This window comes from Leptodactylus fuscus, chromosome 3, assembly GCF_031893055.1.
Source record: "Leptodactylus fuscus isolate aLepFus1 chromosome 3, aLepFus1.hap2, whole genome shotgun sequence".
NCBI lineage: Eukaryota > Metazoa > Chordata > Amphibia > Anura > Leptodactylidae > Leptodactylus > Leptodactylus fuscus.
In genome coordinates this window covers 61,939,972-61,964,680 of record NC_134267.1, presented here as the reverse complement: position 1 = coordinate 61,964,680, position 24,709 = coordinate 61,939,972, and the positions used below count along the sequence as shown (strand labels likewise).

General features: G+C 39.6%; 1 protein-coding gene across 3 annotated transcripts in view; it reads left to right on the top strand.

Annotated features, from left to right (window-relative positions):
- The window catches only part of ADGRG6 (adhesion G protein-coupled receptor G6), a 144,096-nt gene that overhangs the window by 49,558 nt on the left and 69,829 nt on the right, over positions 1-24,709 (top strand). For all 3 annotated transcript variants that reach the window (XM_075267687.1, XM_075267686.1, XM_075267685.1), the window contains exons 3-4: positions 7,489-7,830; positions 9,933-10,553. In XM_075267687.1, coding sequence (XP_075123788.1) covers positions 7,489-7,830; positions 9,933-10,553 — 963 coding nt within the window. The remainder of the gene's footprint in view (positions 1-7,488; positions 7,831-9,932; positions 10,554-24,709) is intronic.

Genomic DNA, 24,709 nt, shown 5'->3' with positions numbered 1-24,709 from the left:
TCGTCTCCTGAGTGAAGTGTCCATACCTGATGACCTCTTCACAATAAGGAAATCTAAGACCATATAAAGTTCCCCCATTCCTGGTTGTACTCATTAGATTGTCACGACTAAGGTCACTACTACCAAGTTTTTAATTATTTCTATTTTTAAAAATGTTTAACTTTTCATTGTCTACAAATTTGGTTATGTTATGGGAAACCCCTTTAAGTCAGTTCACAGCTTTAACATATTGAATTAGGATATTACTGCCAACTGCCATGGTGCCAACTTATTCACCTTCAGGGTAATATTGTTATAGCTTTAAAGTATCTCGTTGTCAGCCAGAATAAAGGTTAATTTTATGCATGATTTTGCTGATGGCTATTTTTTCACTGGATTATATGACTAGATAAGGATAGCTTAGAATAATGTTTCTCATAACAGTGTCAGGTATCGAGATTGCTAACGCACAGTACTTCAACCATAAAAGAGCACAATATTATTTCTGTTATACAATATTAGTGCTTCCTCAAGCATGAAAAGCATTCATAGGATTAATGAAATGAGCTCATTAAAGAGATTCTATCGTTATAATCCCATTTTTAACTAAGTCCACATCGGAATATCCTTAAGAAAGGCAATTCTTCCCCTACCTTTACAATTCTTCTCTGCTCTGCCATTCGTTAGATATCCTGGTTTACGTTGTTATGCTAATGAGTCTCCAGACAGCACAGGGGGCATTTCCTCATGCTCAAACAGCACTGGGGACATCGCCTGTGCTGCTTAAAAACTCTCCAGCGATGCCCTCCATCTTCTCCGACTCCGCCTCTTCTCCAGTGTCACCGCATGTCATCATCCAAAAGTGCCGACTGCACATGTCCATCGGCCATTTTCCTGTGGCCTCTCCTGTTTGGCCACAGGAAAATGGCCGTTAGACATGTACATTTGGCGCTTTTGTATGAAGACTTGCAGTGACGTGGGAGAAGAGGCGGAGCCAGAAATGAAGATGTTCTGTAAGTTTCCACAAGAAGACTCCATATGGCAACACTTCAAGCCATACATTTGACCTGTAGGAAGTTTGTTTTAATGTACATCAATCCTAAATAACACTTTATAGCATAGTTTCCTATAATTTGAGAGTGATATAAAAAACTATATATATATCAGCTAGCTGGAATACTTCAGTATGATGTCTGTGGTGTGCAATCTGTTAGACCACAGGCTGCCTTTATTACAGTAGCATGAACTCTGAACTCAAATTGGAGATAGATTTTGAAGGTGTTATTGGGATTTGTGGCTATAATGTAATGAATTGATTTCTGCAAGTAGCATTTTATAATCATACATCCCTTTATATGTTCATATCAGGTATAATGGCTGTACGTAATCTTTTCATATTCTCTGTAACTCTGTAACTAGAGTACTGCTTGTCCACAGTAGACAGAAGACATGGTTGCTGTGCCAGAGACAATATTTGCTTTAGTGTAACTGATGTTCTTGTGCATATTGTGTTCTGTGACATGATAATAGGAACTCACAAACATGAATGAAGGAAGTGAAGCTATACGTATGGCAGCTACTCTATACACAGAGAATTTTGTGATTAAAATGGAGCTTCTCTGTTCAGGATCCTCATCTCTTACCTAAAGTAGAGATAGAACAGAATAGAAATTGAAACGTGAAAGCTCAGTATCTCTTGGAAACCATAAAGTAAGAAACTCAGGGCAACACATTGTCTCAGTGGTAAGCACTGCAGCCTTGCAGCACTAGAGTTCTAAGTTCGAATCCTGCCAAGAACAGCATCTGTAAGGAATTTGTATGTTCTCCCCGTGTTTGCATGGATTTCCTCCCATACTCCAATGACCTACTGATAGGAAAAAGAAATAAGAAATTCATACTTTTTTTGAAGTGAGTGAGAAACTTGATTTAAAAAAAAAAAAATTTTGTAGTTGGCTAATAGAAATTTCTAGATAAACACGCACTATTAGAAAAAATGATGAAAAAAAAAATGCCAGCATGGTGGCTCAGTTAGCACTACAGTGTTGGAGTTCTGGGTTCGAATCCGGCCAAGGACAGCATCTGGAGTTTGTATGTTCTCTCTGTGTTTGCGTGGGTTTTCCTCCCACACTCCAAAGACATACTGATGACTGGGAGGGGGGGGGGGGAAGCTGCCTATTCAATGGATAAGCGCATTGACCTAGCTTAACCATACCTCACCTTGAATGATATTTTACATATTAAGGCTAAGGCCCCAAATTGTTGCAAAAATGCTGAATTTTTGTTGCAGATTTTGCTGCTTTTTTGAGTCAAAGTCAAGACTCAATTTAATAGAAGGGAAACGTCTAAGAGCTTCCTTTATATTATCCATTCCTTTTCAATTTACTCCTGAATTTGGCTCAAACAACCGCTGCAAAATCTTCAACAACAAAAAGCCACGTATTCGCAACATGGGGCCTTAGCCTTATATACAATACAGCACAGGAGGGGCTGCGCGTGGTAAATTTATTTAAAAAAAAGTAATCCTCACCTACCCTCGGTCCTCCATTTGGGCACAGTATCACCCATTGAAACCGGTGCCTACACTAGCCAGGCCGGAAGTGCAGAGGCTCATGTAGAATTACTGACCTCAGCGGTTTCCTGAATACTGCTGGTGACATCACTGCTGATATGTCACTGGTAGACACCACGTGACCCCTGAAGCCTGTAATTGGCCGCAGAGGTAAACTGAACATCTTCATTGGAGGACAGGCCAGTGTTGGCACTGGATGAAATGGGGGGCGTGATGTCTGAACAGAGGAATGGGAGTAGGTGAGTATCATTTTGTTTTTTATTTTATCCCACTAACAGACCTTTGTGGGTTTTTCAGTGTTCCTGTAAAAACCCCTTTAAATTTCAGCAGGAAGAAATGAGTGTGAACTACAGTATATTCATACTCATTTATAATACTATACTATAAAGATAGGAATAAAATAATATATTGTACAGTCCATGATATAACAAGGAATAATAGGCTCATGAGAAGAAAATCTCTTCTGTTAGACACAGTTAGAGGGACTCTTCATGTCATCTTTTGGCTTTTGGTAAGAAAGCAGAAGTAGCATTAATAATGTGGGTAAAGACACATATATTCTTTGCATAATGACTGCAACATGATTTGCATCTTGTGAATATATCATAATAGAATAGCGAAGGGCCTTATTATACGCTGTGGCATGCAAAGTTATTCTCTATGTCTGTATACAGTAGCTAATACAGGTAGCATATCCCTCTTCATAGCAAAAACAATGTTGTGATACATATTTGGAATATGGACAGTTTATTATTGCAAAACATTTTTATTAAAAACTATTCATTGTTTTTCTCACGGCTTGGCCTATAGTTTGTATATATGATTTCCTGAAATCTCATAAATGATCATGCACTGTGTAGGCTCCATTCTTATCAATGTTAAATATAGTGAGGAATTTTAAATAATAATGAAAAACCCTAGACTAAAGGTACTCATTCTTTAAAGAGTTTTCATGAAAAGTTGAAATATTGGAAGTGTCTTCCATGTTAGTCTATTCTATGACTGTATAAGCCTTCATACCTGGTGTCCTATCAGTGTTTCTGCAGCTAATAATCAAACAATACCTGAAGCACATTTAACATTTGTCTCCCAGGCTGTGAGTGTGTTCAATAAGGAGCAATCTGCCGCCTTCCATTATAACTAGTTTGGTTTAGTTACATGTAATTCTTCCAGGGGTAACTGTGCAATAGCAAACAAATAGCTGAGAAAAACCCAAGCGACCATCATGTAGGAGATTCCGGAATACTGAAGGGCAGACACATGCAGGTACCTATTCTCTTCTAGTATAGACCATTCAAGAATGACACAGGAAAAGAGCAATGTATGAGCATAAATAGGAAAGTTTTCTTACATTGTGAGATATGAGATGTGCAGAATTCTTTGTCCTTTGCACAGAGTAACAATTGGCAATTGTGTGAAGCCTTCCCCCTGCCACTCACTGTGGTCTGACTTGAGATTATGGAAAGGAATCTAGCCTTGCAACAAGGAGTGAACTGCAAAAGCTAGAATGGAGACATCTAGTAGCAGAACCTTTCGAGAGGTCTCCCAGGCAAAAAACAGCAACACTTTTGATTAAATAGATTTGCGTTCTGCTCCAGAATCACATACTCTATTAAATAAGTTTCCTGCAAAGTTAGTGACCATTTATGCTTTCTCATGATGAAATGTACTCAAAATTTAATTTTCGCACAGTAGCCACATGAGAAAAGATTATATTGTTAGTCTGAGACCTTTGGCCATTCCTAATTACCCGGATTAAAGTTCTCTCCAGAGAGGTCAAACCTCTTTTGGCACCATTACTTTGCCTTAAGTCTGACATGCAAGGAAAGGTCCATTGAAGTCAATGACAGCGTGCTTCGAATGATCGCGCATATAACCGGCCTACAAACCAAAGGAAAACACCATTTTTTGTTTATCCAGTTATATATACCCTGAAGACGTCTGTAACGATTTTATTAAAAGCAGTTTCCCCAGCTTTGGCCCAGATACATTACTTTCCATGGCAGACATTTTCAGAACTTTCATATTCTACGTTTATTAATGTAATTTAATTTCGTGAAAAAATTGTGCCAAGTCCGCACAAAGAGTAGTTTAGGAGAAAGCCTCTTAATTTTTTTTTTCCTTTACTTTTGGCTCACATTGTTTTAATGTGCCTTTTTTTTACGAAACATATGAACATGCTGTTATGTTTGTGAACACTTTTGATCCTATTTGGAAAGGAATCATGTGTTGTCACATAATCAGAACATTCTGTGTAAATGCAATATGACTGCTATTAGTTAGTTCTGAGCTTTTAATAACTTGACAGACATTGTATTACAACATAACTAATACATTGCTATAAACTCATCATAAACTACTAGTTTGGGTTCAAAAAGCAAATATGATAATCGTGGCATGTTGTGAAAAAAAACAAAACACTGCCACCAACTTTAATTAAAAAAAAAATTCTGTGTCTTGTGAGTAACATAAAATTCACTAACATTCAACAACCTATGGAGGGCTCATATGTCACATCTAGAGATGAGCGAACAGTAAAATGTTTGAGGTTCGATATTCGTTTCGAGTATTCCCTCAATATTCGACTACTCTAATTGAATATCGAACCCTATTATAGTCTATGGAGGGCAAATGCTCGTTTCAGGGGTAGGCAACGTTTGATCAAATTATACTTACCAAGTCCACGAGTGAGGGTCGGGCTGGATCCTCCGAGAAGTCTTCTCCATGCAGCGTCCCCACGGCATCTTCCGGCTCTGAATTCACTCTGCCAGGCATCGGGCCTGGGCAGAGCCGACTGCGCATGCCCGCACTACAAGCGGACATGCGCAGTCAGCTCTGCCCAGGCCCGATGCCTGGCAGAGTGAATGAAGAGCCAGAAGACGCCGCGGGGAAGCTGCATGGAGAAGACTTCTAAAGGTAGGAGAAGAACCAGCGTTGATTGGCCGACTGTATAGCATTCAGCCAATCAATGCTGGTTCTGCATCGAACTTTTACATTCGAATAGTGAGTGGTACTCGATCGAGTACGAGTATTTCGAATACCGTAGTATTCGATCGAATACCTACTCAATCGAGTACTACTCGCTCATCTCTAGTCACATCATGATGGCACCCACAAAGGTGTTGGAGTCTCTATAGGAGACTCTGCCAACGATTTTGCTTAAAAACGTCAGAGAAAAAAGATATATAAGGAGGGCTCAGTTTAAAATCAGCAGAAACATGGTGGACCCCAGTATAGTCTTCAAGGTCCATGGGTTTCCAGAAGTAACTGCTTTTTAAGTGGTTCCCTTTAAATCTATGAACAAATATGTTTTTATGACTGGATATATGAATTAAAAAAATGTTGAAAGAGCTATGTTACTTATGTGCATTCTTTTTCTAAGGCCCTGGGGTCTCTTTCTTTTGACTCTCCTTGGCTCATATTGTGTTTTCTTACCTAAGACAGTTTACGAACAAGAATAAGCCTTTCAGCGACTTCAGGTCTTGTCAGATTGGCTTAGAATATTGTGAAGACTGCAAATAAACTGGTTCAGCCAGTTTTCATAATGGGATTTAATAAACCTAGATATGCATTATTTTTATTTAAAGGAAGACTTTTGCTTCATTTAATGTGACTGTGGTGGAAAGACACATAACCGGTTGTAATAAACATTGGAAAGTGGAATCCCACCATGTGTAAGATCAATGTATGATTCATGTAAAGGAAGTTTGTCAGGCTTAATATCCCAAACCAATATTATTGCTGTGTAGGCATTACAGATGCGTAAACCTCATGAGATTAATTCTCAAAATATTTGTGAGGTTCGGTCCTCCAGTTTCCAGCCAAACTTGTTTGGCACAAAAAAAGAAAGCATTTTTGTTATATGACTTGCGTAGTGTCATTACGTCAGTAATCCCCATTGTGGCTGAGGCCGCTTCACAGATCTCAGCAGTGGTGCCAGAGCATGTGACATCAGCCAGAGGCCTGAAGAGGATGCCGGGTGCTCAAAAGAGGCGAGGCAAGATGAGTACATGGGCTAGTTCACATGGGGCTCCGCATGTACACATTCCATCACAGCTGCCACGACGGGATGCTGGTGAAGTGCACTGGCATCCCATCGTGGCATTCCGCGATGGATTAGGCCCAAATGAATCCACTGCAAGATAGGGCAGCTCGCTTCTTTTTTCCCCTACTAGCTAGTGGAAAAAAGAAGTGAGCGGCTCCCATTGAAGTCAATGGAAGCAGCGGTTTTTGAGGCGGATTCTGCGTCAAAATCCACTGCCAACTTGAACCGTGTGACTTAGCCCTTAGAGTTTATTATTTTTACTCACTTCCCCCAGATCTTCTTTTATTATATGCTTCAGTCTGGATAGGCCCCAGAATATATTAGCGTTTCATAGGTGGTGAATCCCAAAGGTTTTGGTTTGAGTAGAAACCGAAACTTTTGGAAAGTTCAGGTTGAATAGGATTCTATACAAATTGGTTCCCTCATTCTTAGCAGGTACCTTTTATAATCAAAAAAACATACTTTTGTGGCCACAAACCAATAAAGCAATGCAGAGATAACCATCATTGGGGGCAGGCCTGATTTGTCAGATTTGCTTATAGATTAGGTCATTATTAGAGATGAGCGAGTACTGTTCGGATCAGCGGATCCGAACAGCACGCTCCATAGAAATGAATAGATGCACCTGGTACTTCTGCTTTGACGGCGGACGGCTGCTTAACCCCCCGCGTGCCGGCTACATCCATTCATTTCTATGCGTGCGTGCTGTTCGGATCGGCTGATCCGAACAGTACTCGCTCATCTCTAGTCATTATTATCAGCCTCTGCCAGTGTCACAGCTATCTGTAAAGAAAGCAGGAAAATTGGATCCCCTCAATGGACTTGAGATTTGCACATCCATAAACAGGTTTTTTCTTGACACATCTAACATTTTTGTATCTTTTTCATCCAACAGTATTATCCTGTGCCAATTGCAAGTTAGTGCTGACGGCTCCCTCTGGATCCTTCACATCACCATGCTACCCTGAAATGTATCCCAACAGTCAGGACTGCAAATGGACTATACGTGCACCGGTTGGATTTATAATACATGTTACCTTTGTGGACTTTGATGTTGAGGAAGCTCAGAACTGCATGTATGATTCTCTCTCGATAAACAATGGCGAAACTGTTTCGAAATTTTGTGGAATTACAGCCAAAGGTCTTTCATTTAATTCAACTGGAAATGTCATGATAATTACTTTTGTAAGTGACTTTAGCATCCAGAAGAAAGGTTTCTATATTACCTATAATATTGGTAAGTATCTATTGATTCATTTGTGAGCTTTCCCTTACCCATGTTTGCTTACGGTAATAATAATACTATAGTATAATCCATGTAGCCATAATCCATAAAGTAAAAATCCATTTAAATAGACCTTGTATGAGCTGTAAAGAGAACGTTTCGCCACCTCCACCAATTCCAGTTCTTTGCATCTCATAATAGGTCCCACTCCACTGATTCCAGTGCAGTTGGAATTTTTTCTGTAGGCTCCACCATTCCTGAGCTAATTGCTCCAGTTAGTTTTGGTGTGTGATGTTAGTTAAACTCTCTATGGCAAGTGAGTGGTCTCAAGCAGGAGCAGTCAAGGGGCTCAGTTTTTGTAAGTTTTAATTCAGCCTATTTTTGGCACAATTCTGAGCCTTTTTTTTTTTTTTTTTTTTTTTTTTTTTTTTTTTTTAATTTGAGCCATTCCACTGATTTTAATGGGATTCGGAACATTTTTTTCTACCTCAAGAAAGAACGTTTCTTTTTTCAACTGCATAATTTTTTTTAAATATCAGAAATTTAAAAGGAAAGATTACTAGTAAAGATTAGAAAGGTCACAGGTCATGTTAGAAATCCTATAAAAAGATATAAATATGGTACACACCTATTAAATTATGTCCTCATTAGTATATGTGGTTTTTTATGGTTGCATATGAAAGAATGCAGTGACAAAATGAAGACACACAAGTCCTAAATATTTGTGAAACCTTAATGATATAGTGTATGATTCAATATACTGTAGTAAACATTGAATCATTTTTGTATTCATATATATTGTTTGCCTTTGTTTTATCTGAACATACAAAAGATCTTGTTTTTTAATCCGTTTAAGACCAGGCACATTCCCTTTTTGGCTTTTTAGCCTTCAGTTTTGAACATTATGAAATTTACTTTGTTAATAATATGGCAGGAAAACAGTCTGTTTTTCTCATTTTTCTCTTCTTTTGTTAATAGCACATAGTACCAGTAAATACTTCTCCCTACCTCCATTATGGTTATTTTTATATAAGGGAAGCATAGTTTTGTGCTGGGTCTAGACTGTGGTTTAGGCTTGTGGCAATGTCTTTTTTAAAATTCTGTTCTATTTCTCTTAACATCACATTTTTTATTATAAATATATCTTCTCTAACTGGGACTTATTAGTCCTAGTTACAGGAAAAATTCAGCCTTCTGAGACTCATCGCAAAGGTGATAAGACCCAGATATGAGTCTGCACTTCCCTAGACCTTGCGATCAAAAGAGCAAGAAGTATCATGGCCCCTCTCTGAAGTATACACAGAGATTTAGGAAGGCAAGGGCAGCATTAGTCTACCTGCCTGGCAGACTACCCTCTCCTGAAGCTGCAGATTTTGCAGTGTTTTTTTTTTGTTGCGGAAGTACAGGATTTTTTGTTGCGGCTTTTTGAGCCAGGAGTGGATTGAGCAGAAGGGAGAAGTATAAGTACTTTCTATATAATTCCTATTCCTTTTGTAGCCATTTTTTACTTTGGCTCAAAAAAACGCAGCAAAATATGCAACAAAAAAGCTGTGTTTCTGCAATGTGGGGTCTTGGCCTAAAATGGTTAATTCATAAATCGGTAAGTAGATAATGTATAAGAAGCATATCCTAAATCTTACAAATATGTAAGATTTTGGATAGATAACTCAAAGAAGACGATTGACACATTACCTAAAAATAACATAACTGTGTCAATTTAAAACAAATGATAGAGAATGATAAAACAAAAATATACTGTTTGGTTTTTAAGGCCAACATTTACTTTAACTTACTTTTTGAACTATCTGGACAAGTTCTTCTCTTAGTCAGGAATTGCTGAAATTGTTGGTGGTCAACTACTGAGGTCAACATACATGGCATATACTGTATGGTACTGCTAATAAATGGGGGTTCTAAGCTTGGGACCTACCATAATGATGCCCATATTCACTAAAGGGGCAAAAGAAACTAAATTAAAACCTGGAAATACCGTATATGAAATATTATTAGCATTTATATATATAATTAATGACTATAATTAATTATTGATCAAAATGTATTACATTTATCTTCTTCATGTTTTTGAGATTAATTCCTATTTTCCTCTTTTCTAGTGGCTGTATCATTAAGGAACCAAAAAGTCACCATTCCACAAAACCAAAGTTCAGGTATAATTTCAATCTCATCCAAAGTTATTGTTCCCCCTTTAACACAATTGACTGTCTGTTTCGAGGCTACCAAAACCAATAGCAGCAAAGAGAATTGGAGGCTTTTTTCTTACAAAGTATCAAACACGGACCTCCTAAGCTTTGGAAAAGATGCACATGGACATGTGTTGTTGGTCTTGGGTGTTCCATGCATTCTTGATCCTGCACTACTTTCAGATGGCAGTACAGAATTTTTTACAGAATCGTTTCAACAGCTGTGTATTATCTGGAATAATCGTTCAGAACAAGTATTTGTGAGCACAAAAAATAGCTACCAAGCTGTTTCCTGCCCAGACGCGAAAGACCTTACCATTCCAGGTAATGGGAATTTAACACTGGGCTCCTATGGTTCTGGAACCGCGCCACTAGACGGGGATATTTACAACTTCCGTCTCTGGGACTACGCAATGGATTCAAGTGCTGTTGCAAACCTCAGCTGTGAAGTTCAGGGAAATATTATAAATTGGGAAAATGACTTTTGGAACATCCCATCATGGGCAAGAAAAGCAGAAAGCAACCTCAGTTGTGGTGAGTATGGTTTCACAAATGTTCTTCTGTAATTTTTCTCCCTCTGGTATCATTTAGGCTGTTGTTCATCTGTAAGAACATATAACTCATGTGTTTCTTATTTACAACATATGTTGGAATGTTGAAATTGCAACAAGGAGAGACAAGGAAGCTATTGATGTGTAAGATTATTCTTGGTTTTTTACCGATTATTTTGCATTACAATAAAGTGACGCCATTCTTCTGCACCAACGTTAATGTTTCTGGTCTAGATTTTAGTCAAGGCAGAGACTTAATAAAAGGACTACAGAGGTTGCAGTCGCAGCAGGATACTGCCTGCTGCCAGAGGGTGTCTAAGAGCTTCTTGACCAACATTATAAATGGCACACAACTGGCTTTGTATTGCGCCCAGAGATTTAAAGGAGTTATACTGCAAAAAATATGTATTCTCTGTCCATAGGATACAGAATAAATTGGTGATCAATGGGTGCCTGACCCAATCCAGCACCTATTCACCTTAATAGGAGTTCCGGAGACAGCAAAGTGTAGTAGTGTGGATATCCCCACCACTATGATTGAACTGAATAGGAGGAGGGTGTTTCTGTCTGTGTCCTCCATTGGCCTTCACCATGCTACATTCACAATGGGGGGTAAAGCACTCCCATTCTTAGAATAAGTGGGTGTTTCAGCGGTCAGACTACCAGCAATTTATTTTTCATGGTGTTACCCCTTTACATTTTGGCTCGGAGCCCAGGGGTAGTAAATCATCTATCTCTTTGGTAGTTCTGGACAAATATAGCCAACAAGGAAGCAAATCCTTACTAAACCTAAAGGGAATGTCGAACAGACTGGCAACACATGTTTTGAATCAGACTTGAAAAACAAGAACTAAATTTAATTTAGCTATTTCCTGTCAAATTGGTTTTAGATATCACATTATAATTTACTTTTTGCCTTTGTTGCTCGCAATAACCAATCACAGCACAGCTTCAGTTTCATAAACTGCTTTGGAAAAATGCAAGCTGAGATCTGATTGGCTGCTATGGGCAAAAAATAAACTCTTACTGTTAGGGCCCATTTACATGACTGTGTGCTAATTCAGTATGCTGTCAGTATGTTTTTCACAGATAGCACACCGACTTATTCATTTGTATGGGCCCGACTGTGATTTTCACAGTGTCGTTTGTGGGTGGACAGCCTGTACCGCAAAACTCAGGAGAGGTACTAATCTGGCCCGGTTTTGTGGCCATGCTTGCTGGCCCGAATGAATGAGGACACAAAACATCCATGTGCCATCTCTTACCGTTTAGTCACAGTCAGCATCATGTGCACGGTCGTGGGCATGACACCTTAGGCTAAGGTCAAAGCACATCTCAGCTGAAAAAACACTATAGAAAAATATGCAATGAAAATACAGCATTTTTTTCCTAGAATTTTTCATTTATATTTTGCTGCCTTTTTCTTAGCGTTTTTCCTTACTATAAGAAAATTCTCATCATTCTGCAGCTAAATTATTCTCAATGTTTTCCATAAACCATACTTGTATTATAAAGGTCAAGGAACACACCATGTGTTTTAAGCCCTGTTACAGTTTTACCAGGATTGGAGATTCAGGTTGAAAAATTCTAGGTCTCAATGCAAAATAGTTAACAGAACCCCCTCCTACCATATTCAATATAAGGCTAAGGCCTCATGTAGTATCCCGCAGAACTTTTCACAGAAAGTATACAGAGGTTTCCTCTCCTGGCTTTCTGTTTCAAATATACCTATAAGGAAACCACTGGTGTTTCCATAGGTGTAATTGACATGTCCACATGTCCGTATCTTTCCACAAATTGGGGTTGTGATTCACTAGAGTCCCATCCACTTCGCTGTGACTGTAAAATGGCATTTTTTTTCCACATGGGGCCTCACCTAAATAGTGGTATTCCAGGTGGGGCCCCAGCCTAATACTGATACTTTTTAGACCCCCTTTATCATTATCTACCACCTGCTGCACCCCCTATTACTTTATCCTAGACTGAACAATTATCTTAAGAAATAAGCAATGCATTGTAATTTCCACAATATAAGAACAATGTATGTCGTTTATGATGAACACAATAAGTGCCACTTATAAAGAGGCCATTAAAGTACGGACCATTGACACCTAGTTTTTGAATAAATTGCCTGAAAATGAACAACCCTATCAATGACAGTTCTTAGGTAGGTCAATGGAAGGCAAAGCTATTCCTTATGAGGTGTATTTTACAGTTACAGGAACCAAAATCATATTGTTCTCTAAAAAGTAATGGTATTCATACTGTTTATATTGGCGTTGTAGTGATTGTCGTTATATTGTTTTATTTGTGTTTTATGCTATGTTTGGCTGGAGTCCACATAGCACAAATGCTGCAATTTTACATTACCTGCTAAGTGGATAGGATTCTGGCTAATCCCATCCACGCATGGCAGAAAAATATCTGCAGCGGAAATTTCAATTTCAATTATATCTAAGGAAATGGTAGCGGGTTCGGTATAGGTATAATGGAAGCAGAAAGAGTTTTCCTCTGCGGCTCGCAATATTGGGTCTTAGCCTAAGAGTAAAACTTTTATTGGCTAACCAGAAAAATTCTATTCTCTTACCTTCATTTGGAATATTCATTAATTAGAGATGAGCAAATAGTATTCGAAACTAGAGTTTGGGAACGGCCGTACAGCAAGGGGTTAAGCGCCGCCCGCTTAACTCCTTGCTGTACGGCCGTTCCCATGCATTCCTATGGGAGTGAGGTATTCGAAACTCTAGTTTCGAATACTATTCACTCATCTGTATTCATGATAAAAGTATTAAAATGGAAAGGTACCTATTCATGGAATCTCATTTAGACACAATGAGGGAGATTTGTGCAAATCAAACTGTCTAACATGCTCTCTGACACATTTATCCAGTCTTTTAGACACTCTTGGCTGTGGCCTGCTACATGGAGCCTTAGCCTAAGGGAGCCTTCACACGGAGTTACGCTCCGCTCATTCTGAACGTAAAACTCGTTCAGAATGAGTGCGTAAAAACCAGATCCCATTGATTTCTATGGGTGCCGGCATATGCACGCTACCCATTGAAATCAATGGGATGCTTTTTTACCTATTGCTTTCAATGTGATATGCGTGTATCACATTGAGGGCAATAGGGAAAAAAACCTCCCATTGATTTCAATGGGTAGCGCGCATATGCCGGCACTCATAGAAATCAATGGGATCTGGTTTTTACGCACTCATTCTGAATGAGTTTTACGTTCAGAATGGACAGAGCGTAACTCCGTGTGAAGGCTCCCCTACTTTGTTTTAAAATGCTAAAAAACGTTTCTCACATTTCTGACTAGTTAAAGCTGGAATCTTAAGCTAGTAGGCAAACACAGACTCATCCAGTACATCCAGATGCCTCTGATTTTACACTGAGACACACAGTTACAGAACTGTTGAGAAAAAATTATGGCACGCTCCAACACATGTGAGTCACGCAGTTGTTTGGTAAGAGTAAAGAGTCTCATGTAGATAACACAGCAGCACATACAGGTCTGTGCAGCTTGCAACATTTGTTCTCAAATAACAACTCAGAAATTTTTTGTAAACTTTATTTTACTAATTGTGACATGTTTTTCCCCATTTACTACCGAAGAACAAAATATTTTTTGTAAATGTTGCTTCCTCTTTTTTGCAGCAGGATTGTGGTGATCACATACTTTTGCCCTTAGCATGATGCCATAAGCTGTTCTTGTGCAGTGTTATAACTAAAATTTTGTGGGCCCGGGTTCAAACTTTTGTCCGGGGCCCCCTACTCCCTTCTTAGAGCGAATTCTTGATAGTGGTGGTTACAGGCGCAGAAGTGACATCTCAGATACTTGAAAGGGATACAGCTTTAGTAACCACAGTACCCAAAACTGCAGTTATCAAGAATACGTAAGTGAGCAACGCAGCACCCGCACATGTAAACAATACTGGGACAGATTACATGCTCTGCAGTGGACCCTACACAGTATTATGTGCTCCATAGTGGCCCCAAACACTATTACATGCTCCACAGTGGCCCCCAAACAGTATTAAGATAAGATAAGATAATCCTTTAACCTTTTCGCTGCCAAGGGTCTCTGGAAATTTTGCACCTCCAGTAGCCATAGCAATTTTCACAGTTTTGAGATGGACAAATCAAACCTAAATTGCAACATTAAAAAAACATCCAACCCACGATACATATATATTTTCTTAAAGTAGACACCTGCAGCATTGTCAGAATGCCACTTGGTACTTTATACGAACAGGCACCTTCATGCAATTTTGATTTAAAGTGAATGTTTTATGAAAAAATGCAAATAAATGTATATTAGTTGTTAAAAGCGGAAACCAAACAAAAAATTAAATGCACCAAACCTCCTAAAAATAAGAGTTCAACATGTGCAGAGTTCATACATATCACTATGGCCTGAACCCGCATGCACGTGTCTTCAGAAAATCGCTAGAATTGGAAGGAACAAAATTCTGCTTTGAAGCTGGAAATGTTAAAAAAGTATCATCCTATAAAATGTAGGGATTACACACCATGAAAAGTAAGTGAACCCCTAAACCCTATATATTTTTTGAAAGTAGACAATCTGAAGATTACAAATGTCTTAATGGGTCATCGATAGCCACATCCACCTTCATGCAACTTTGCGACCAACACAAATAATTTTTTGAAAAAATACGCTAAAACACATATTTGCACCTAAAACTCATGTTCAATCTCACATTCATATACAAAATACTTTTAAAATAATAGCTTATGGTGTATACAATGTGTATATATACTATATGTACCGCAAACATCAACTACAACAAGAGCTCGGACTCCCAAAAACACGAATACAGAAGACAAGCAGGATTTTGCTGTTGTTCACTAATATGTTAAAAAGCTATACTGCACCTACCAAACTGTGACTGTGATACCAAAATGTAACTTTTTTCAGAGTACACAGCATACCGTATATAAAAACACAATTTAATAGTTTATATATACAAGCACCTTCAGTCAACTTTGCCGCAAACAGAGATTGCTAGCAAAAATTGCGCAAAAATTCAAATTTGCCACTAAAGTGCGGCTTAAGAAATCCCTTTCTGCAAACATAATGTACTGTCCATAAAACTGCAAGATGTGAGTAGTTCATACATACCACACATGTATATATTTACAGGGGCGGGTGTTAAAGAATCGCCAAAATCGCAGAAATGCGCCATCCCATTTTGTGCATGCAAATTAAATAGGACTTTACATAAAAATGTTATTTACCATCCCCCTATAAAAAGTTTAGCAATCTATACGTTCATCTCTAGTGATAATCGTTATTACTATTATTTTAGTGTGTAATGGACATCACTAGAGACGTATTTTACTGCAGAAAGCTCAGGTATAGACAGGACAGGGATTGGGTGAAATGTAAACTTTATTTGCGACTTTATGTATATGTTGTGTGTTTGGTGCGACTTTTTTTTTTTGGCTTGCGACCTGGACAATGGTAAACGTCTGGGTCACAGCGCCAATAAACTTCCTGGTTATGTTCAGGAGGTATAACATAAGAATACCCCACTAGTAAAGCTCAGGGGGGAATTACATTATAACTGTATGTGACAATCAGAGACAAATGTATAGTATACGCTCTGATTGGCAGGAGAAGGGTTAATAGGGACAATAGAGTCCCTGCCACCCCCCTCCTGCTGTCACACACAAGTTATGCAGAGAGAGAGAGATCGTTTCTGTGTCTCTCTCTCTCTGCTGGGCTGCTCCGTGTCCCTCTTCCTTTCTTGTTAGATCGCAAATTGCTTGCTTAGACAGGAGGGGGGGGGGGACAATTTGGAGCTCTATATCTTTGGACTGCATCAACATATCTTGATGCTTTTAATTGCATTTTAAAGAGAAGAATCTCATCTTTAAAATGATATCAAGAACTCGATGATTGGATGTAAAGTTTTGGAGAAATTCACTGTTGAAACGCTGTTGGGAATTGAGATCTGCAGTTGGATCTCAATGCCAAATAGTGTTTTCAACAGAGAATGGCTCCAAGACTGTAAGTAAAATCATCAAGTTTATTAGTAGGGAGGACATACTAAGTGCGTCCTCCGCTACTGAAGTGCCACCTTGGGAGCACGTACAGTGTACGTGCCTGGCAGCGAAAGGGTTAATAGTCCCACAGTGGGGAAATTTCAGTATGTTACAGCTGCATAGTAATACAGATACAGGATAATACACAGTAATATATTACAGAAGTAGACACACATATGCTGAGAAGAGAAGATATACTAGGAGTCCATAGCAGCTTAGGAACAGAGAAGAAAGAAGGAGGACATTCATAGTCATTTAGTTCTCTGTGCGGAGTGTAGTCTGATGTAGATTATACAGCCTGATCGCGGTTGGAAGGAAGGACTTGCAATAGCGCTCCTTCTCACACTTGGGGTGAAGCAGACGGTCACTTACAGTGCTGCCAAGTCCCATCAAGGTCTCATACATGGGGTGGGATTTGTTCTCCCACATGGAGGTCACCACAGACAGTATCCTTCTGTCACCCACCACCTGTACTGGGTCCAAGGGGCTCCCCAGAACAGAGCTGGCCCTCCTGATCAGCCTGTCAAGTCTATTTCTGTCCCTGGTTGATATACTGCTCCCCCAGCAAGCTACACTGAAAAAGATAGCTGAAGCAACCACCAAGTTTAAAAAGGTCCTAAGAAGTGTCTCCTGGACTCCGAAGGCCCTCAGCCTCCTGAGCAGGTAGAGTCTGCTGTGGCCCTTTCTGTGCAGCGCCTCCAGGTGATCAGCCCAGTCTAGTTTATTATTGAGGATCACGCCCAGATACTTATAGGTCCTGACTATCTCAATGCATGTCCCCTGGATCTCCACCGGGGTCGGAGCACTCCTCCGTTTCCCAAAGTCTACCACCATCTCCTTGGTCTTCCCAGCATTAATCCTGAGATGGTTCTGCTGGCACCATTCAACAAAATCCCGGTTTAAGTCTCTGTATTCCCTATCGTCGCCATCATAGATAAGGCCTACTATAGCAGAGTCATCAGAGTACTTCTGTAAGTAACAGCTGGATGAGTTGTGCCTAAAGTCAGCAGTGTACAGTGTGAAGAGGAATGGGGCAAGAACTGTACCTTGTGGTGCCCCCGTACTACAGATCACAGTGTCAGACACACAGTCCCGGGCTCTCACATACTGAGGGCGGGTTGTCAGGTAGTCTAGGATCCAGTTGGACAGGTGATGGTCCACTCCACCAAGGTTCAGCTTCTCCCTCAGTAGCTCTGGCTGAGTGGTGTTGAAAGCACTGGAGAAATCAAAGAACATTATTCTCACAGTGTTCCCGGGTTTCTCCATGTGAGAGAGAGCTTTGTGAAGAAGGTGGATGATGGCGTCATCTACCCCAATGCCTGGTCGATAGGCAAACTGGAGGGGGTCCAGAGCGGAGCTCACTAGAGGGCGTAGGTGTGTCAAGACCAGTCTCTTTAGGACCTTCATCAGGTGAAGGTCCTAGAGAGACTGCACAGTGGCCCCCAAACAGTATTTTATGCTCACCAGAAGCCCTCACACAGTATTATATGCTCAGAGTGGTCCCACACAGTATTATATGCTCAGAGTGGCCCACACACAGTATTATATGCTCCACAGTGGCCCAAACACAGAATTATATGCTCACATTGGCTCCCATACAGTATTATGTGCTCACCAGTGGCCTCTAAACAGTATTATGTGATAACAGTGCCCATCCCCCAGAGCCTGAACCCCCATTCCCCTCTCTTGCTCACATACAGCCTGCACTTGAATTCCTCCCTCTTGCTCACACACAGCCTACACCCCCATATACCCCTCTTATCCACACACAGCTTGCACGTCATTCTTCCCTCTTGCTTACACACAGCGTGCATCCAAATTCTCCCATCTTGCTCACACACAGCCTGCGTCCCCATGTCCACTCTTGCCCACACACAGCCTGCACCCCCATTCCTCCCTCTTACTCACACACAGCCTGCACCTCCATGTCCCCCCATCGTTACCAGCAGCTTCCTCTTTCTGTGTAACACCTTACTGTCTTATACAATCCAGAATAGCTCCACCTACACATGACATCATCAAAGGTACCTTAGTACGCTAGGATTTAGTATCTACTGCAGAAAGAGCCCTGGAGTGGATGCTCAGCCCAGGACTGGTGAGTATGTATTTATTTTATTTTTATATACCTCCCCTGGCATTTAATGGAAAGGGGACCAGTCAGGCCCTTTTCCATTAACAATATGTATACCGGTCGGAGAACCAGGCTTTCCTGACCACTGTGGTTCAGGGCCCCGGCCATTTACAGCTGGCAACGGGCCACATTCTCCTCCGGGCCCGGTTGCCGATGCACTCCCTGTGACCACAATTGTTACGTCACTGCTGTGTGAGTCTTATACTGAATCAGAAGAAGTATCTTATGCTATTTGATAATGAAGTCTTGTTTATCTTTACATTTCCTACTAATTGGTAAAAATTTGGTGTATTTATTTATTTATTTTTTTGCACAGTGTCTCAACTTAGGCTATGCCCACTTTCTGCAAATCCATGCTCCTTTTATCTTAAAAGTATCTAAGAGTGTGTAAAAAACTGGATACATGTAGTGCAAGTTAGTTGTTAGGCAGGTTTTTTTTTTCCGTACAAATTATACCAGAATTCTGTCTCGATTTTGTAAATTGCCCTCATTATGTCTAAATGAGATTTCATGAATAGGTACACATATAGAAATAATCTTTTCATTTTAATACTTTGATAATGACAGAATATTTCTCAGTCTCACTTGATGAAGGTAATAGTATCACTATTAGGCTAAGGCCCTACGTTGCAAGCTGCAGAGGAAAACTCTTTCTGCTTCCTCTATATTTATACCAAAATTGCCAGCTTTTCCGTTGGTGTAATTGACATGTAATTTATAAAAATGCAGCGGTTTTTGAAATCACAGCATGTCTGCTGCAGATATTTTTTTTCTATGTGTGGTCAGGATTCAATAGAAACCCATCCTCTTTGCAGGGACTATAAAAAGCCGCATTTTTGCTGCAGTGTTTCTGCCATGGCCAAAACTGCGGTGTTTGTGCAATAGGCATCCTTAAAGGGTTACCACTATTATTTGTGTTAGTTACACCCAATACCATATATCCTTTTTTTTTTTTTTAAATAACAAAAAAAAAAACAACAAAAAAAAAACAAAAACAGAGAAAGAACAACCTTGTCCTTTGAAATGTTTAGTAATAAGAAAATTGTCAAGAGATAGGCTAAAAAGAGGAGGAGGAAGAAAAGGAGCAGAACAACTTAAATTCTATCATTCTGACAATGGCTCTAGTGATTTCTAACTAAACATTTATTTGTATAGGCTTTAGAAAGGCTATTCCAGACATACATTTTATTTAGTAATCCTCCCAGCAGTTTTTTAATTATCCCATTTTTATTGCTATGCTAATAGTCCCCACGGAGCACTCCGGAAGTTCACTGAGCACTGTGTGATGTGTGTACACAGGGGGAGGTGAGAGCAGGGAGGCTGCTGCTGCTGCTGATGACTCATAAGCCTTCCCCGCTCTCACCTCCCCCTGTGTACACAGCAGGCAGTGAAATTCCGGAGTGCACCATGGGGACTAATTAGCATATCAATAAAAGTGGGCTAATTAAAAAATGGCTGGGAAGATTACAAAATTAAAAATTATGTCTGGAATAGCCTTTCTAAAGGTTATGCAAATATATGCTTAGTTAAAAATCACTAGAGCCAATGATAGAATCCCTTTAATAAGTTATGAAAAATCTATTCTCCTTAATAAGATATATTACAAGGTTTCTTATATTCACCTGTACTATTCACTTATGAAATACTGTTTAGAACTGGAGATATGGTCTAATGAATCTGTCCCACTGTATATAGATTAAGGTTGTGTGAAGTGAGCATATCCTAAGCATTTTACCAAGTTCGCACTAATGGGGCTTTGTCTTTACCTGTGTCAAAAGATATTCTGTGGGGTCTGTCATAAGTCTTTGATAGTCGGAGAGCGCACAATCTTTTATGACACATGTTCCCTTACCCCTATGAAGTGTTCCCCTCTTCTGTATTTCACTTGTTGTGTAGACTATTTTGTTTGCTGCTGTTTCTGACTGGTTTATGGGTTGGTTATATCTGTGTGGTTGGTGGAGTTGTATGGGCACAATAGTCTCAGTCTTTTTATAGCGCGTGTCCCAAGGAATGCAAGTCACTCATTCACAATTATAAGGTAGATGAAAAAATGTAACTTAAAATGAATGTGTAGGTGAATCTTGATGTTATCTGCGTGTGATATTTTCTGATGCTTTCTGCATGTTACCCGTTCAGTGCTAGTTTTGAGAGTTAATTGGGCCTGTAACTAGAGCAAAGAGGAAGATTTTAGGTGATTTTGTGAATTTTTTTTGTGGTGACCTTTGTGACTGAGCTTGTGACTATTTTTTACTTTCCTAATCATTTACAAACTGTTATACCTCATGATAAAGTTCAGTATTAATATGCAAATAACCAGCTGGCTTACAATATGTTGTTCATGGGACATAGGGGCAGTGACATCTGACTGAGTCGTCACATGTAGGATTACTTTAATAGTCGTAATAGATGAATGTACGCTTATGACTGGTCCATAGCTTCTCATACTATAGTAGCATGTGTACAAAAGTACAAAATTTTAATTATGAACTTTGTCCAATGTTTTTGTGATGCTTTACCCTAAATGTATCCCATAGATATTGTATTACTTTGAATGAGATGCGGATACATATTTTTTTATAATCTCTTTTAATTTTGAAATTGTAGATTTTTTAATCTGTTTTAACTAAATGATGGGAGTGGCCATCTTGCCTGGTCTGTTACAGCAGCCACATAGAGATAGGTAATGGTGTCTGGAGATGACTTTAATGTGCGAAGGTACTGAGCATGTAGAGTGACATGTACAGAGGTCACTGTAATAGGAGTGGGAGTAGGTGAGCAGTGACCTTCACCACAGGAGGGGGAGGATGTGAGCAATGACCTTCACCATAAGAGGGGGAGGAGATGAGCAGTGACCTTCTCCACAGTTGGAGGAGGTGAGCAGTGATCTTCACCACAGGAGGGGGAGGAGGTGAGCAGTGACCTTCACAACAGGAGGGGGAGGAGGTGAGCAGTGATCTTCACCACAGGAGGGGGAGGAGGTGAGCAGTGACCTTCACAACAGGAGGGGGAGGAGGTGAGCAGTGAGCTTCACAACAGGAGGGGGAGGAGGTGAGCAGTGAGCTTCACCATAAGAGGAGGAGGAGGTGAGCAATGATCTTCTCCACAGGAGGAGGAGGTGAGCAGTGACCTCCACCATTTGTCAACCCTGTGTTATCTGCCTATGGCTTTAGAGCTTGTTGCCTTTCCCTGTAGTCTTGTCGTGAGGATATTGAGAAGTAATTGCTATAGAACAGAAGATGTCAGCCTGTTGTAATGCTCAGTGGCTTCTGTGAAAACGGGAAGATTTCAGGATTGTTTTTAAATATAGATGAAAAATAAGAATATTTAACATGAAATGTGGTTTTATATAATACATAATTTTAGGGATGAGACTTTTCACAGATTTGAATACTAGCTCCTGTTCAGACCTCGACTGTATACACCCATCCTGCCATGAAACAGAGCCAACACATTTTTCCAGGGCTAGGAGGCATTGGAGCAACAGAATGACCACTCCGGTGAGCCTCACCATGCCATCCTTCTGGAGCATCAACATGGTCTTTGCTGACTTGCAGAGACGGGGATACTAGACTACAGCTTGCCCATCACAAATGTCATACTATACATGTCTGAGGGTTGTAGATAGAAAATGCCATTTGCTGCATCAATTGAGGCAGATGAATGGTTTTACGGCCAACATTCCCCTACGCAGTTGTGATGTCATCCAACTATGAAATGTTTATATAAATTCATTAATCTCATTCTGAGTGACTTTTACACTGATGCTTGTTTTATTCGGGTCTTATTCTGCTTATGTTTAAAATAACTATTCTGAGAACTGCACAGAATGTTCTTGGACTATATTTTGTATTTAAAATACCCTTGTGTTTTTCAGCACAGGGGTATACTCAAGTGAAAATAAAACGTAGCTTTTAATAAATATGATTAAAAACGAAATTTCTGTGTATCTCGTCACTGCTATTGTGTTACAGTGTTAACAACAAGTATTGCACACTTGTATCCTTTTGTGGATAGGGCAAGGGGGATGGCCAGAGTCGGGGAACCCACCCCACCAGCAATGCTGATCTCGGATCTGCTATATGTACTGAGTCCTACCATCCAGGACTCAGGAAATGTGGTTATTACCGCAACCTTTTTTGTTTTCTTATCTCTAACTCTCCTGATGAGCCTTGCGAAACGCGTAGAGAGTGTTTGAATAGGGCTTATAATGCCATTAGCTCAGTCTACTCCAGTTTACTTGTGTGCTAACAATTAGCTTGTAATAGTGTAAGCGCAGCCTGTTATATCCGACCTATTAGAGGCAGTCTGCTATATCTGCACTTATTTAGATAAGAGGGTTACTATTGTTTTATCAAGTGACTATATCTGTTTAGACACCACTTTAACAAATAGTGACAGGAGCAATGACATTAGCCCTTGGAGATATAGGGGGGAATTGGTCATACAGGTGGGTGTATACCACACCGCGCTGCTAACTATTTTGGACCATTGCTGGTGGGGTGGGTTTCCCCAACTCTGGCCACCCCCCTTGCCCTATCCACAAAAGGATACAAGTGTGCGATACTTGTTGTTAACACTGTAACACAATAGCAGTGACGAGATACACAGAAATTTCGTTTTTAATCATATTTATTAAAAGCTACGTTTTATTTTCACTTGAGTATACCCCTGTGCTGAAAAACTAATGATTTTGGATATACTAGCCCTTGGATACAATAAAATACCCTTGTGCCCTAAGTTCTTTTTATAAAGCTGCGCTACTACTGTGTTACAATGTGATATTCATAGTGATTACATATGTAGCAAAGTTTATGTTACATTACATGTGTAACAGTTTCAGCATTCTTTAACTTGACTGTGGCTCATGGTGAAGCCACTTATTTCTATTCTCTATTAGGGTAGCTTTATTATTATTATTATTATTATTATTATTATTATTATTATGGACTCCCTCTGCTGTCCATGCTGCGGAAAGTTTTCTTATTGTTGTTGTGTTTGCTACTTCTTGCAGTTGAATTTTCATTATTAACCCTTTCCCGCCGATGGCATTTTTTGATTTTCGTTTTTCGTTTTTGACTCCCCTCGTTCTAAACCCCATAACTTTTTTATTTCTCCGCTCCCAGAGCCATATGAGGTCTTAATTTTTGCAGGACAAATTTTTCTTCATGATGCCACCATTAATTATTCTATATAATGTACTGGGAAGCAGGAAAAAAATTCAGAATGGGGTGGATTTGAAGACAAAATGCATTTCTGCGACTTTCTTACGGGCTTTGGTTTTATGGTGTTCACTGTGCAACCAAAATGACATGTCCCCTGTATTCTGTGTTTTGGTACGGTTCCAGGGTTACCAAATTAAAAAATCCGACAGCCGTAACTTTTTTATACGTCAGTGAACAGGGATGCATAGTGCGTCTTTTTTTGCGGGACCGGGTGTACTTTTTAGTTCTACCATTTTCGGGAAATGTTATTGCTTTGATCATTTTTTATTCAAATTTTTATCAGAATCAAAACAGTGAAAAAATGGTGGTTTGGCACTTTTGACTATTTTTCCCACTACGGCATTTACCGAACAGGAAAAATATTTTTATAGATTTGTAGAGCGGGCGATTTTGGATGCGGGGATACCTAACATGTATGTGTTTCACAGTTTTTAACTACTTTTATATCTGTTCTAGGGAAAGGGGGGTGATTTGAATTTTTAATACTTTTTACTTTTTACTTTTTTTTATATATTTTTTTTTACTTTTTAATTTTTATTTTTTGCATTTATTAGACCCCCTAGGGGTGTTGAACCCCAGGGGGTTTGATCACTAATGCAATGCATTACAATGCTAACGCATTGCAATGCATTGCAAAAAATCATCCTTTCTTTTGCAGGCTGCAAAAGAGAGACCTGGTAATTTAAGTGGACTGGTTGAGAAGCGGTTAAATGAG